The sequence below is a fragment of the Myotis brandtii genome, unplaced genomic scaffold, assembly GCF_000412655.1.
Source record: "Myotis brandtii unplaced genomic scaffold, ASM41265v1 scaffold180, whole genome shotgun sequence".
In the NCBI taxonomy this organism is placed as follows: domain Eukaryota; kingdom Metazoa; phylum Chordata; class Mammalia; order Chiroptera; family Vespertilionidae; genus Myotis; species Myotis brandtii.
This window is the reverse complement of record NW_005356675.1, coordinates 416931-429370: the sequence shown is the minus strand read 5'-3', so window position 1 is coordinate 429370 and position 12440 is coordinate 416931. Positions and strand designations below refer to the sequence as shown.

At 54.1% G+C, this 12440-nt stretch overlaps 1 protein-coding gene across 4 annotated transcripts in view; it reads left to right on the top strand.

Moving 5' to 3' along the window:
* Nucleotides 1-207: 207 nt before the first annotated feature.
* RAB17 (RAB17, member RAS oncogene family) overlaps nt 208-12440 on the top strand; it is a 14204-nt gene continuing 1971 nt past the window's right edge. Inside the window, exons 1-3 of one of the 4 annotated variants that reach the window (XM_005863692.2) lie at nt 208-957; nt 8499-8652; nt 11626-11777. In XM_005863692.2, coding sequence (XP_005863754.1) covers nt 910-957; nt 8499-8652; nt 11626-11777 — 354 coding nt within the window. In that variant the 5' untranslated portion in view covers nt 208-909. Of the gene's footprint in view, nt 958-1452; nt 1943-6855; nt 6876-8498; nt 8653-11625; nt 11778-12440 lie in introns of those variants that run through there. The other 3 variants (XM_005863694.2, XM_005863693.2, XM_005863695.2) reach the window with 3 other exon arrangements.

The following is a 12440-nucleotide window of genomic DNA, read 5'->3' as shown; positions in this document are numbered from 1 at the left end:
GTCTCAGCAGATAAGAGCATTCTGGAAGATCTGCACCTCAGATAGCAATCACACTGCGAGTTCCATCCTTAACCAGAGCTCTGCATGGAAGCCCCAAGGAGGAAGGGAGCCCCTCTTCCCACATATCCACAGAGCGGGGCCACCGAGCACGCCCACTGGAGAGGAGATGCGTTAGTTAACAATCTGAGCCACCCCGGGTCTCTTCACAGGAGCAAGGGGGCCATGGGTCTGAGCGCAGCGGGGGCCACAGCCCTGAGAGCTGCTCTGAGAGGCTCAGAAATGTTTATGCAACAGTGGAGCAGGCTCTGGCTGAGTGGCCCGGGCGGGACCTGGGTGGAAAGTTATACAAGACCGGTGTGGGATGGCCGGAAAGGAGCCAGTTGCATGGCTGCCTCGGGGCAGGCGATCCCGTCCCTGTCACCTTTGGGCAGAGACTGAAGAGTCTGTGGGTGTTGCCAAGATTCTGTAGATACCGGGAGGGTGCTCAGATTAGACAATCTCCAGGGGCCCTCCTGGCTCCAAAATTCCGTAATTTTGCATTTCTTTCGAAAGGGGGATAAGCTGAGAGCACGCTGCCTGTGCAGCAGCCTGGGTAGGTGGCGCAGTGGGAACTCCCCCTGTTCATGCGGAGGCAGGAAAGCTGACAAAGTGCCACAGAGAAAGTCTAAGGTTCGTATAGCCAAGTACCAAGAGCTAACTGTGCCATGCAAGTACTTCGCTTACGCGTCATTTTTGCTTACTTCCCACGACAAGCTCTGGTGTGCACAGTGCCGCGTCCAGGTGGGGTGATGGTCAGGCCGCCTGTGTTCTGTCTCCCCTCCCCGTTGGCATGTCTGCAAGGGAAGGGTCTTCAGACTGAAAGGTGAGGTCTCAGGTTCTCCCTCCTGGTGGCTCTGGTGCTGAGATCCGATGGCGGTGGCCACAGGGAGCCTCTGGCCCAGCGCCCTCGCCTGGAAGGTGAGGGAACAGAGGGGCAGCGACGTGCTGAGTGCCTGTGGGAGGGCCCTGCAGGTTTCAGGCAACGGCTGCCCAGGTTGCAGGTTGGGCACCCCTGAGACCACAGCAGCGAGGAGCCCAGCCTCCTGGGTATCTGAGCTCAGTGTCCGTGGTGCCCCTGGGCCTCTCGAGGAGGGGAGGGGCCCGTAGGTTGTTTGGGTTCAGCCTGAGCCTGAGCCCGAGGCCCCAGGTGTTGGTTCCCTGTGTGTCACCTGGGCGTGGTGCGCCTTCCCTGGGCGCTTTGGCTCGGGCACTGGGGTAGGCGGGCTTCTGCAATGGCTCCCAAGATCCTGGTTCCACAGAGGAACACAGTCAGGTTGGAGGGTGACAAAGCTGGCAGATGGCATTAGAGGCCCACAGCACCCTGTCCCCAGGTGGCACCCGGCCAGGAGCTGTCATCTGACCCGGCCCAGCCCGCCTGGCTGGCGTCTGATTCCAGGTGCAGGTCCCCAGGAGCTGGCTCCCGCTGTCTGCGGAAGGACCGAGTTCCCTGCCTTCTCTCCTTTGCCGAGTGGGCAAAGCTGCCGGCAGCCCGAGGAAGGAGCTGAAATGAGGCCCCCAGGAGGCTCAGGAACTGGGGGCATTGGGTGACACAAACCCCTGACAGGAGGCTCACTTCCGGCTGGGCGCCCAGGTGCTGCTGCTGGGTCTGCTCTAAGGTCCAGCCTCCGCCTAGGTGGCCACGTGACCAGAGGACCTTGCCCTGGGAGCCTGGCAGAAGGAAGTGGCCTGTCTTAGGAGCCGGGGGGCGGGGGCTGGGCTGCTTCTCCCCCATCTCTGCTGGAGCCCAGCCTCCACCCACCCAGCTGCCCTGGCCACCGCTCAGCCGGCTGCCTGGTGAGGGAAGCCGACCTTTCCCCAGGGCAGAGGGAGGCAGGTAGGGGCCCCGCAGGCCCGGTGATGATGGCCTGTCAGGCTCCCGGGAAGTGACCAGGCCTGGGAACACGTGAGTCATTGTTTAAACTTCTATATACTTGGCAGTGTCTGCGTGTGTGTGTATGTGTGTTTGTGTCTGTCTCTATGTGTGTGTGTGTCTCTGTATGTGGATAATTGTGTCTGTGTGTGTGTCTGTGTGTGTCTGCGTATGTGTGTTTGTGTCTGTCTCTATGTGTGTGTGTGTGTCTGTATGTGGATAATTGTGTCTGTGTGTGTCTGTCTGTGTGTCTGTGTGTGTCTGTCTGTGTACCCACACATGAATGATCACAAGGGCACAGTGAGGGGAAGGAGTCTGTGGGACTGAGGGCCATGGTGCCGTGTAGGACCTGGGTCAGGGAGGTCGGGGTCCCGGCAGGAGATTCCTGCTTAAATTGCAGTGACAGGCCTTGAGGGTAAAGTGCTCCCAGCGAGGAGGATCCAGGTGCGCAGTCAGTACGGGAACCTCACAGCAATCTCAGTTCTTTCCGTGCTGGGAGGGTCACTCGAGGGACGCCTGACGGGAGACTCAGTGAGCCAGCCCCGCCCTGGAATGTCCTCCCCGACTAGGTAGGCTTGCAGCCCTTCCTTTTGCTGTGGTGGACAGGAGGGGGGCTTGTAAGGAATGAAAGGCCCCAAACGGAGATGCTAGAGAGGGTGTCTATTAGCCCTGCTCCCCAGTCTGCATTCCTGGAGCTTCTCCCTTACAGAGACTTCAAAGACCCACCTTGATTAAGATCTGGAGGTGGGGTCAGGCCTGGAGTTTTCAATTTTCGCTCTGAACAGAGGGCTTCAACCTCTGATTAGCGAAAGCTTACAACTGTAATCACACAAAAATTATACATAAAAATGCTCACTGAGGCTGATTCATTACAGAAAAGAATTAAAACCTAGTGATGCTCCAGTGGTAGGAAAATGGCTCATTAAATTAGAATAGTTGTAGGAATGTTACATGGTCATTGAACATACATAACATGTAGCAATGTGCAAAACTGCCTTTGATAGATGTCGTTGTTTGAAAGGTAGGATACAAAAGTATATGTTAAAACTATGGGTTTTGGTTGGTTTGTTTTTATGATTCATTAAAAAAAAACTAGAAGAAAGTAAGCAAAATGCTATTCCTGGTTGTATGAAGGGCATGGGATTATGAGTAATTTAATTTTTTCATATTGAGCATGATGTATTTATACTGATAGTAAAATAATATTTTTCAACAAAGATGTATCATTGCCAAAGGAGTAAGACACAGGCACCTGGAATTTCAGAAATGGTCTAGGCATTCATAGTTCACCTACTTTGGTTAATTAAAACATGTTTTGGGCTAAAGATTTTCTTGACTCAAGAAGAATGTTACTAACTGGTACACAAAGATAGCAAGGAGAACTTGAGGGCTATCGATGCGTGAGAATGCATCGCTGCAGGTGTGTCAGGACTTTCTGTGTAAAATTACAGCACCAGTCAATGGACCATCCGCTCCTAAGCAGGTGCCTTAAGTACTTCCAGCCAGAAACAACGTACGAGCCCAGGAGGCACAGAAAGCTCGAGGATCCCCCCTTCCCGGCTCTATCCAGTGTAACTGATGTATGAGACAGTGTAAGTTAAGAGGCGTAACATGTTGCATTCATCTATTGCAACACGATGACCACCATCGCGTCAGGTAACACCTCCAGCCCGTCACTTAAGTACTATTCTTTTGTGGTGAGAATTGAAGATCTACTCTCTCAGCAACTTCGAGGTATAAAATGCAGTATTGTTAGCTGTAAACTCCATGCTGTGCATTAGACCCCCAGAATTTACTCATCTTATAACCAGATGTTTGTACCGTTTGACCACTATCTGCTTCTCTGAGTTCAGGGGAAGAGCAGTTTGTAAGTTAGGACTTGCTACTGAGGTTGCCGGTCTTTGGCCGATGAGTCCAGGCCAGCAGGCGGTTCCCGGCAGGAGGATTGTACCGCTGACTGGATGCAGGAGTGAGTCCTGCACTTTCCTGACTCGCTGAAGTCACGCCAGGGCCCGGTGCATCTCGTGTGGGTGTGAAGGCTGCCGTTGGGCTCCTAATTCTGCCTGTTTGTCTTAGAGGAGCTGCTGGCTCCCAGTAAGGCGGGGTAATGCAGGGGCCCCCAGAGTCCTCCTGCTCAGCTCCCATAGGAGGCTCAGGGCAGCCCGGCTCAATAAGCTCAGCTCCTCACCCTCGCACCCTCACGGGGTGGCCTTCGAGTGAGTCACTTGCTACTTTTCTTGGCCACTGGGAGCTGAGCGGCTGGAGGTCCTTCTGCTCCCCGCGTTTGCTTGTACCAGTTTACCACGTGCCGGGCTGCCTGGTGTGACTGGCTGTGCAAACCATGCTCTGGAAACAGCACGTCTGTCCAATGAGGGCTTCTTGCTAAGTGAGTCCGTGTGGGTTTCTGAGATATTTATGGAACACCTACTGTGTGCCCCAGGAATATAGTCCGTGCACTCTTGAGTGGCTGCAGCCCAGTGGGAGGGAGCAGATATTAACAAAATAATTATATAAATTAAATCTCATTAGAGGTTACAGCCCAGCAAGAGCAATAAGTCATTAAAAAATTAGTTCTACAAATTAAGGTAGAGTTAAAACTGAGATAATTTCACTGGAGAAGAGGAGCAGGACCTGGGCCCCATGAAGTCTGTTTTATTAAATGCTATTTATGGGGACTGGACACATGATCGGGGCCAGGCTGGCAGCTGCAGGACCAGAGAGGAGGCCGAAAGCCGAGGGAGATTTGTATCACCCCCAACAGAGAGAAGCAAACAGATCAGCAGCCCTTCCCCGGAGGCCGTCCCCGGTGTATTTGACGGAGAGTAGTTGGAAACTCTCTGGTGATGTTGAACTCTGACCTCTTGTTATCTCTCTCCGGGCTTCGTGGGAGTCTGGACTTGCTGAATCCCCAGGGCTGTAAATTTCATTCCCGGAAGCCAGCTGGCTTTTCAGGTGCTTTCCCACTTTCAGGTTGTGTACGTTGCCTTTGGGTTTCATTTTCTACCTACCAGGGGTCAGAATCTGTGAATGAATTGTTTGGAGTTCTGCACCGGTGGGTGGGCTCTCCGAGAGCAGAATGCTCCTCCAGCACCCTCACCGAGTGCCGGTGGGTCTGTGGGATGCAGGAACCCTGGGTGCCCAGCGCCCCGACACCCCAGCAGGACCAGGCAGGCCAGGGCAGGTCTAGACCAGATTGCTCCTAGAGCCCGCCCCCTGCTAATTCTCAGCGGAGACCCTGCTCCCTCCCAAGTCACTCCTCTTCTGCCTCAGGCTCCAAGAAATTTCTCAGTTCAGGCAAATGTTTCAAAACATTGGTGCTTTGATGGGTTATTTGCCTTTTCCTGTTTTCCACAGTACCCTGTGTTTCCTTCCCTCCCTTCCTTTCTTCCTCGCTCCCTTCCCTCTGTTATTTATTTATAAAATATATTTTTATTGATTTCAGAGAGGAAGGGAGAGGGAGAGAGATAGGAACATCAATGATGAGAAGGAATCATTGATCGGCTGCCTCCTGCATGCCCGCCACTGGGGATCGAGCCCACAACCCAGGCATGGGAATCGAACCATGACCTCCTGGTTCATAGGTTGACGCTCAACCACTGAGCCAGGCCGGCTGGCCTCCCTCCATTAGTTATTAGAGGCACTGTTACTTCTGTGAAGAAAATGGACAAAATCATAGTGGTGGTCCTCAGCCTCATCAGTGAAGGGAAGCAGAGTTTTGCCATCTTGAAGCTACCTTTTGGGATATGGATTTCAAGCTGTTTATTAAGAAAGAAAAGACTCAGAAAGAACTTTTGACCCTGAAGAGGTTTAGACAAACCTGCTTCAGGAAGGGAGGCTTGGCTTCACGACCTTAAGAACCTTTGCTCTCACTCTAGTCGGGAAGACTCCAGGCCTGCTTGCTGGAAACCAGTGTCCCTGGGGCTTTCCTGCCGTGTGCCTGTGTGTGTGTGTGTGTGTGTGTGTGTGTGTGTGTGTGTGTTCTACTCTTCCTCAACTACCTGTAAATCGCCCATTCTCACTCCTTTGTCCAAAAATGTCTCATATCCCTGATGTTCCCTCACTGTCTGGGGTTTTCATGTCTATGTGAATTCCCTGTGCACGTGTGTTAACAACTTTGATTTTCTCCTGTTAATCTGTCTCTGTTAATTGGATGAGTAGCCGAGCCAGAAGAACTTAGAAGGTGGGAGAAAAAGTAGTAATCTATTTTTTAGTCTCCACAGCAGATAATGGGGAGCTTTAGAAAAACATGGATGGAAAACTTTTATGTAAGCACTTTTATCTCCCTAACCCCTCTCTGAAACGTCGTACGTTGGTACCATGAGGCATCACACTGGATGGTGAAGCCCCAGAGTGTCCCTTTGAGGGGGGTTCCAGACCTGCCACTTGACCCCGCTTCCCCAGGCGTGGGAGAGCCCGTGCCCCTGCACATTCTATTTAGGACAGCTTTGTTGGAATCGAGGACTCAGTCCTGTTTGTTTTGAGATTTCCATCCCAAACTCTCTTCTCGTCTGTCCTGGCGGGCGACCAGGGCAGTCTGTGGCCGTGGCTGCTTGTTGGGACCGCCGGGGAGCTTGGTCCTCTTCTCACTGCTCCACCCCCGCCCCACCTCGGCTTTCCTCTCCAGACTTCCTCCCCTTCCTTCTTCCCACCCGACCCTGGGTGGGGGCCTCCCTCTTTTCCACCCAGGTGACTGCCTATGGAGGGTTTGGATATTTTTTAGGGAAGTTCTTCTTTCTGGAAGCAATCCATGTAATAAACAAAGACAAATGGTGTTAAAATGCCACTATTGCCCTGGCCAGGTGGCTCAGTTGGTTGAGCGTTGACCCGTACACCAAAGAGGTTGCGGGTTCGATCCCTGCTTGGAATGAGTACAGGAGACAACTGATGGATGCTTCTCTCTTGCAGCGATGTTTCTCTCTCTGGCTCCCTTCCTCTCTCCCTACAATCAATAAAAACACAGCCTCAGGTGAGGATTAAAACTTTTTAAAAATGCCATCGTTTTGCAGCCCCCTAAAAATAGGCTCTGATAATGCTCGTCAGTGGTCACAGCATCACAAGGAGGCTCCTGCGCACTATTTGCCTCCTGGGAAATGCCCACCACACTCACGAAGCATTCTCGCCAAAAAATAGCCTGTTATCTGACCACGTTCCTGTATTGAACCACCACACCATGGAAAAGACAGGGTTCGCAGGAACACAGTCAATGGCGACCTAGGGATTCAATCAGCAAGTCAGACTAGGAAGCCACGGGATGCTCTGGCTTCTCCACAGACACATTGTAAAGGAAACAAGGATGCGTGCATGTAGACTGAGAGCTGCAGATGGAAGAATAGCATGTCGGGGACTTGCTTCAGACTAATCTCTGTGCTGGGGGATCTGGGACGTGGGTGAGATGCGCTCGGCTGGCCGTGGTGGATGGGGGTGACCCTGCATGAGGTCCATGGAATGGTCTCCTTTCCCTCCATGTGCTCTGTGTCTGGAAGTTTCCACAGTGAACACATATGCAGGGTTTGCCCAAACTTATTCTGACCACAGAGCTGTTTTCCTGCAGGGCACCTCAGGGTGGGTTCGGGGTCTCCCGAGCCACAGGAAGGTAACGTGTTTTGAGATCCTTGAAACACCAGCATTTTTTAGACAGATATTTTTGAAACACCAACCCTTTTAGGTCGTTTTTTTTTAAAATCCTCACCCGAGTATATATTTCCATTGATTGTTTTAAAAAGAGAGTGGAATGATAGATGGGGGTGGGAGTGGGGGTAGGGGAGAGAGAGAGAGAGAGAGAGAGAGAGAGAGAGAGAGAGAGAGAGAGGGAGAGAGAGATTGCCTTCTGCATACTCCCTGATCAGGGCTGGATTGAATCTGCAACTCTTTGGTGAGCTGGTCAACGCTCTAATCACCGAACAAAGCCAGCAAGGGCTAGATTTTTAAAAAAATATATATTTTATTGATTTTTCACAGAGAGGAAGGGAGAGGGATAGAGAGTTAGAAACATCAATGAGAGAGAAACATCGACCAGCTGCCTCCTGCACACTCCCTACTGGGGATGTGCCCACAACCAAGGTACATGCCCTTGACTGGAATTGAACCTGGGACCCTTCAGTCCACAGGCCGACGCTCTACCCACTGAGCCAAACCTGTTAGGGCTAGATTTTTTTTTTTTTAAATCCGTTCACCCTGAACAGAGAGAGTACTTTACCTCCCAGATGTTTCAGACACTCTTTGGAAAAAGTAGCAGATTTTTAAAAGGGAGGATTAGTAGAATGAGGACAGTCAGCCCATATGATAACTGGCCCACCACTGCTCAGGGCCTGCAGCCCTTTATTGTACAATGGTCTCTGCTGGGCACCGCCGATGGGCTTCCCACACACAGCTGCTCACATTCCTCACAGCTGGCTAATGCTCTAACCACTGAGCTCGGTCCCCCACTTTCCAGATGAGGAGTTGGGGTGCAGAGCGGAGCAGTGACCTGGAGCTCCATCAGTCCCTCTGTCTGTTTATCCATCCCAGCCTGTCTGCCCTCCGCTGGGAGGCAGTGCTGCGGGTGAAGGTGCTGAGGTTATTTGGTGGCAGACGTTGTGTGTCTCCACAGGCCATGGCGCAGGCAGACGGGCGCCCCCAGCCCGGGGCGGGGCAGCCCTACGTGTTCAAGCTGGTCCTCCTGGGAAGCGGCTCTGTGGGCAAGTCCAGCCTGGCTCTCCGATACGTGAAGAACGACTTCAAGAGCATCCTGCCAACCGTGGGGTGTAAGTGACGGACCGACACCCTTTCTTAGTCTCCAAGGGGAGAAGCCAGGGCGTGACCCAGGGAGAGGCACGCGGGGCAGACATTGTCTGGAGCCTCGGGCATCGTGGGCCCGGGCAGGGGGGGATGAGGTCCCGGTGGGGAGGCACAGCAGCCTCCAGAGCTCACCGGAGTCTGCAGGGGTGGAGCTTTAGGGTCAGGGCCTCTGGCCCCAGGGGCTGGGTGTGGGATTGTGTCCAAGTGGGGGGTTGGGAGGAGCCAGGAAGAAGCCCTCCAGGCTCTGCCGCTCAGCCACCTGGCCAAGGGGCCTCTCACCCTGCCCAGTCTCCCTCTGCTAAGCACTGCCCTGAGCAGGTTACCTGTGAGCAGTCAGTCCCCTTTCTGCCTGGACTATTTACCAGCCGGGCCTGGATTCAGGGGGTGAGGGGGTGGGGGGCGGGGGCAGTAGGGCCGACCCTCTCACTGCTCTTCTGAAAGAGACTCCAGGATAGGGCTCCCAGAGGTCAAGGTCTATGAGGTCTGCTGGGCAGTTGGCCTCCTTCACATCCCGCCTGCAGTGAAAACCCCGATCCCCACCCAAAATAAGGAAACCCCAGCGTGTTCTTTACGCCAGTCCTCCCGGGAGGCCGCAGGCGGGGTGGAAAGCCACCTCACTCAGAATCAGAGCTTTGGTTTCAAATTTGGACTCTGCCATGGACAAGCCACCTGTTTCTCTGAGTTCACTCATTCACTCACTCACTCACTCATTCATTCATTCACTCATATAGCGAGTATCAGTGGGTTCTGAAAATGAAGATAATAAACGAGCGCTCTTTTCCGAGTTGGAGACAAGGAGTCTACGGGGTGGGGTTAAAGGTCGCCTCAGTCCTGCCCAGGGCCCACTTGAGGGCCTGTGTTTCTCTCCGGGGAAGACAGGCTTCTGTTTCTGTAACTACTCAGTCACTCCTGCCTCATCGCCACTTGCACTGAAAACCCCGAACCCCTTGAAAATTCGTCGGGACTTTCTATTGATTGAAGCGGAGCCGCTGTCATCATTTTCAGATGAAAAAGGGAGATGTCAGGAGCTTGGCTATTGAATGGAGGAGGTGCCCACGCGCAACCTGCAGTGACGACTTTTAAGGTACAACCAACATCAGATTCAGAAATGGGACTCGACGTGGTGGAAAACGAACGAAGGATGTGGATTAACGGCTGACATTCCCGACTCGTTCGGGAGAGCAGAGGGCAGGCAGGGGCTTCGTGTGGCAGCCGACAGCCACCTGGGCAGAGGGCGCCCTTGTCCCATGGTGAAGAGGGGGCTGAGCTGTAGAAGGTTGAAGCGAGGGGACCAAGTCCGTGCAGCTGACAGAGCCCCTCCAAGGCCCGTTCGCGGCCTGCACCCTCAGGACATCAGTCCCACGGAGCACCTGCTGCGTTGTGTCCATTTCCCTCCTGACCATGAGCCCGCGTGAGCGGGGAGCCATCAGTCCCCACGTTGAGACAGAGACTGCGGCTTTGTTTGACCCAGTCAGTCTGCTCTGGCCGCCTGCAAGCACCGCCGTTTTGGGGCTGGAAGTCGCGATCAAGGTGCCTGCAAGGTAGGTTTCTTCCTGAGGCCTCTTCCGCTGGTGTGTAGGTGGCGGCCAGCTAACTGCACTCACCGTAGCCTCTTCTTTTTGTCTGCACGAGGGGAGGGAGAGGAGAGAGAGGGGGCTCTCTGAGTCTCTCCCCATAAGGGCACTAATCCCATCACAGGGGCCTCACCCTCAGGACCTCATCTAACTCTAATCACCTCACAAAGGCCCCACTTCTTCATACCCTCACACTGGGGATTAGGCTTCAACCTGTGAATTTTGCCAGGACAAACATTCGGTCCATACACATAGGGAGTTTATCTGATTCAAGCTCCTGGACAAGCAGGAAAATATGGGACGTGCCGGCAGAGGACCTGGTTGGCGGTCTCCCCAAACGGGAGTCTCATGAGAGAATCATGATGTGACCAGCTCTGTGCTAAAATCCTAACCCAGCCCTCGGTCTGCAGTGGGCGGAATTGTGTTTCCCAAAAGCCAAGTCCAAATCTTAGCCTCCAGAGCCTGTGAGTGTGGCCTTATTTGGAAAAGGGTCTTTGCGGATGTCATTGGTTAGGGGTGTTGAGATGAGATCATGCTGGGTTGCAGGTGGACCCTGAGTCCACCGAGTGGGACCTCGTTGGAACTCGGAGACACGGGGAGAAGGCCATGTGAGCCCGGAGGAAGACACGGGGGTGATGTGTCTACAAGCACAGGAACGCGGACGGGGCCGGCAGCCACCAAAGCCAGGAGACGGCATGGAAAGGATTCTCTCTCAGAGCTTCGGGGGGAACCTACCCCATGACACCTTGATTTCTGACCTCTGGTCTCCAGAATGGAAACAATCTATTTCTGTTTTAAGCTGCCCAGTTTGTGGTAATTGGTTACAGCAGCCCTAGAAGCTAACTCTCTGCCTTGCAGCGAAAGTTTTAATTTCAAGGATCTCCCAACAGGCTTCAAACTCCACACAGGGTCTGGGTGGGCACAGGGCAGCAGCTTTGACTGGAGCCCCCATCCCCTTCTGCCAGCTCCTCCCCCAGCCCCTCTCCTGTCCCCTCCTCACCCCTGTCTTGTTCTGTGTATGACACACCCCACACACCCTGGTTGGTGCTACCAACAACTATGTGAAAGTCACATCACCTTGGCAAGCAAAGCTCAGATTTGTGAGTTAGGGCCCTGGAGCCTATCTGCCCACCCAAAGCCTCCGTGCGTCTATGAAGTGTCTGCAGCAGTTATTTGCGACACTTGGCTCTTTATGGAAACTGCCACCTTCCAGAAGAGGTGTTTGCTCAGCCTTCCCGGCTGTGGGCGGCAGGAAGCACGTGTCCCCGATGGTTCGCTGAGCCCAGGCCTCGAGCTGGCCTGGCCTGAACGGTGGGTGGAGGCCGGGTCCTCCAGATAAAGCTGCCCTGGGTCTCCGTGTTCCAGGTGCGTTCTTCACGAAGGTGGTGGAGTTGGGTGCTACGTCTCTGAAATTTGAGATCTGGGACACGGCTGGCCAGGAAAAGTACCACAGTGTCTGCCACCTCTACTTCAGGGGCGCCAACGCAGCGCTGTTGGTGTACGACATCACCAGCAAGGTAAGGCTCTCCCTGCCCGGCGTGTCTCCACGCCCTTCGCAAGGCATCTGCCTGTGTTCGCCCTGCCCTGTGTCTGCAGTGGGCGGATTTGTGTTTCCCAAAAGCTATGTCCAAATCTTAGTCTCCAGAGCCTGTGAGTGTGGCCTTATTCGGGGAAAGGGTCTTTGGAGATGTCATTGGTTAGGGGTGCTATTGGTTAGGGGGTGTTACAGAAACAGGGAGGCACAGCTCTGGCTGCACATCCCACACACGGAATATCATCAGGGCAGATGCTAAATACCAGTGAGCAGACACCTAGAGCAGGAGAGTGGAAGGTTGGGGCTCGGGGGGAGTCATGGGGGCTTCCTGCAGGAAGGTTCTAGCAGAATGTGGAGGGAAGAGCAGGGATAGCCCTGCTGGGTGGGTGGGGGCAGGGAGGTGGCGGGGCAGGTGAGCAGGAAGGGAAGGAAAGTGAGTTCTGGGAAGCAGGTGGGCCTGGTCAGGGAGGGAAGGGGCTACGTGGGGCCCGGGGCAGGAGCCCCACTACCTGGTCCGCAGGGCACTGTCTAGCCTCCTGGGACTGTTGGTGGGGGAAGAGGTCCCTGTGGCCCAGACCGAGCAGATATCCTCCTCATGGGTCAGGCCGGATGGGGTAGGGTTGGGTGCGTGGCGGGGGTGGGGGGT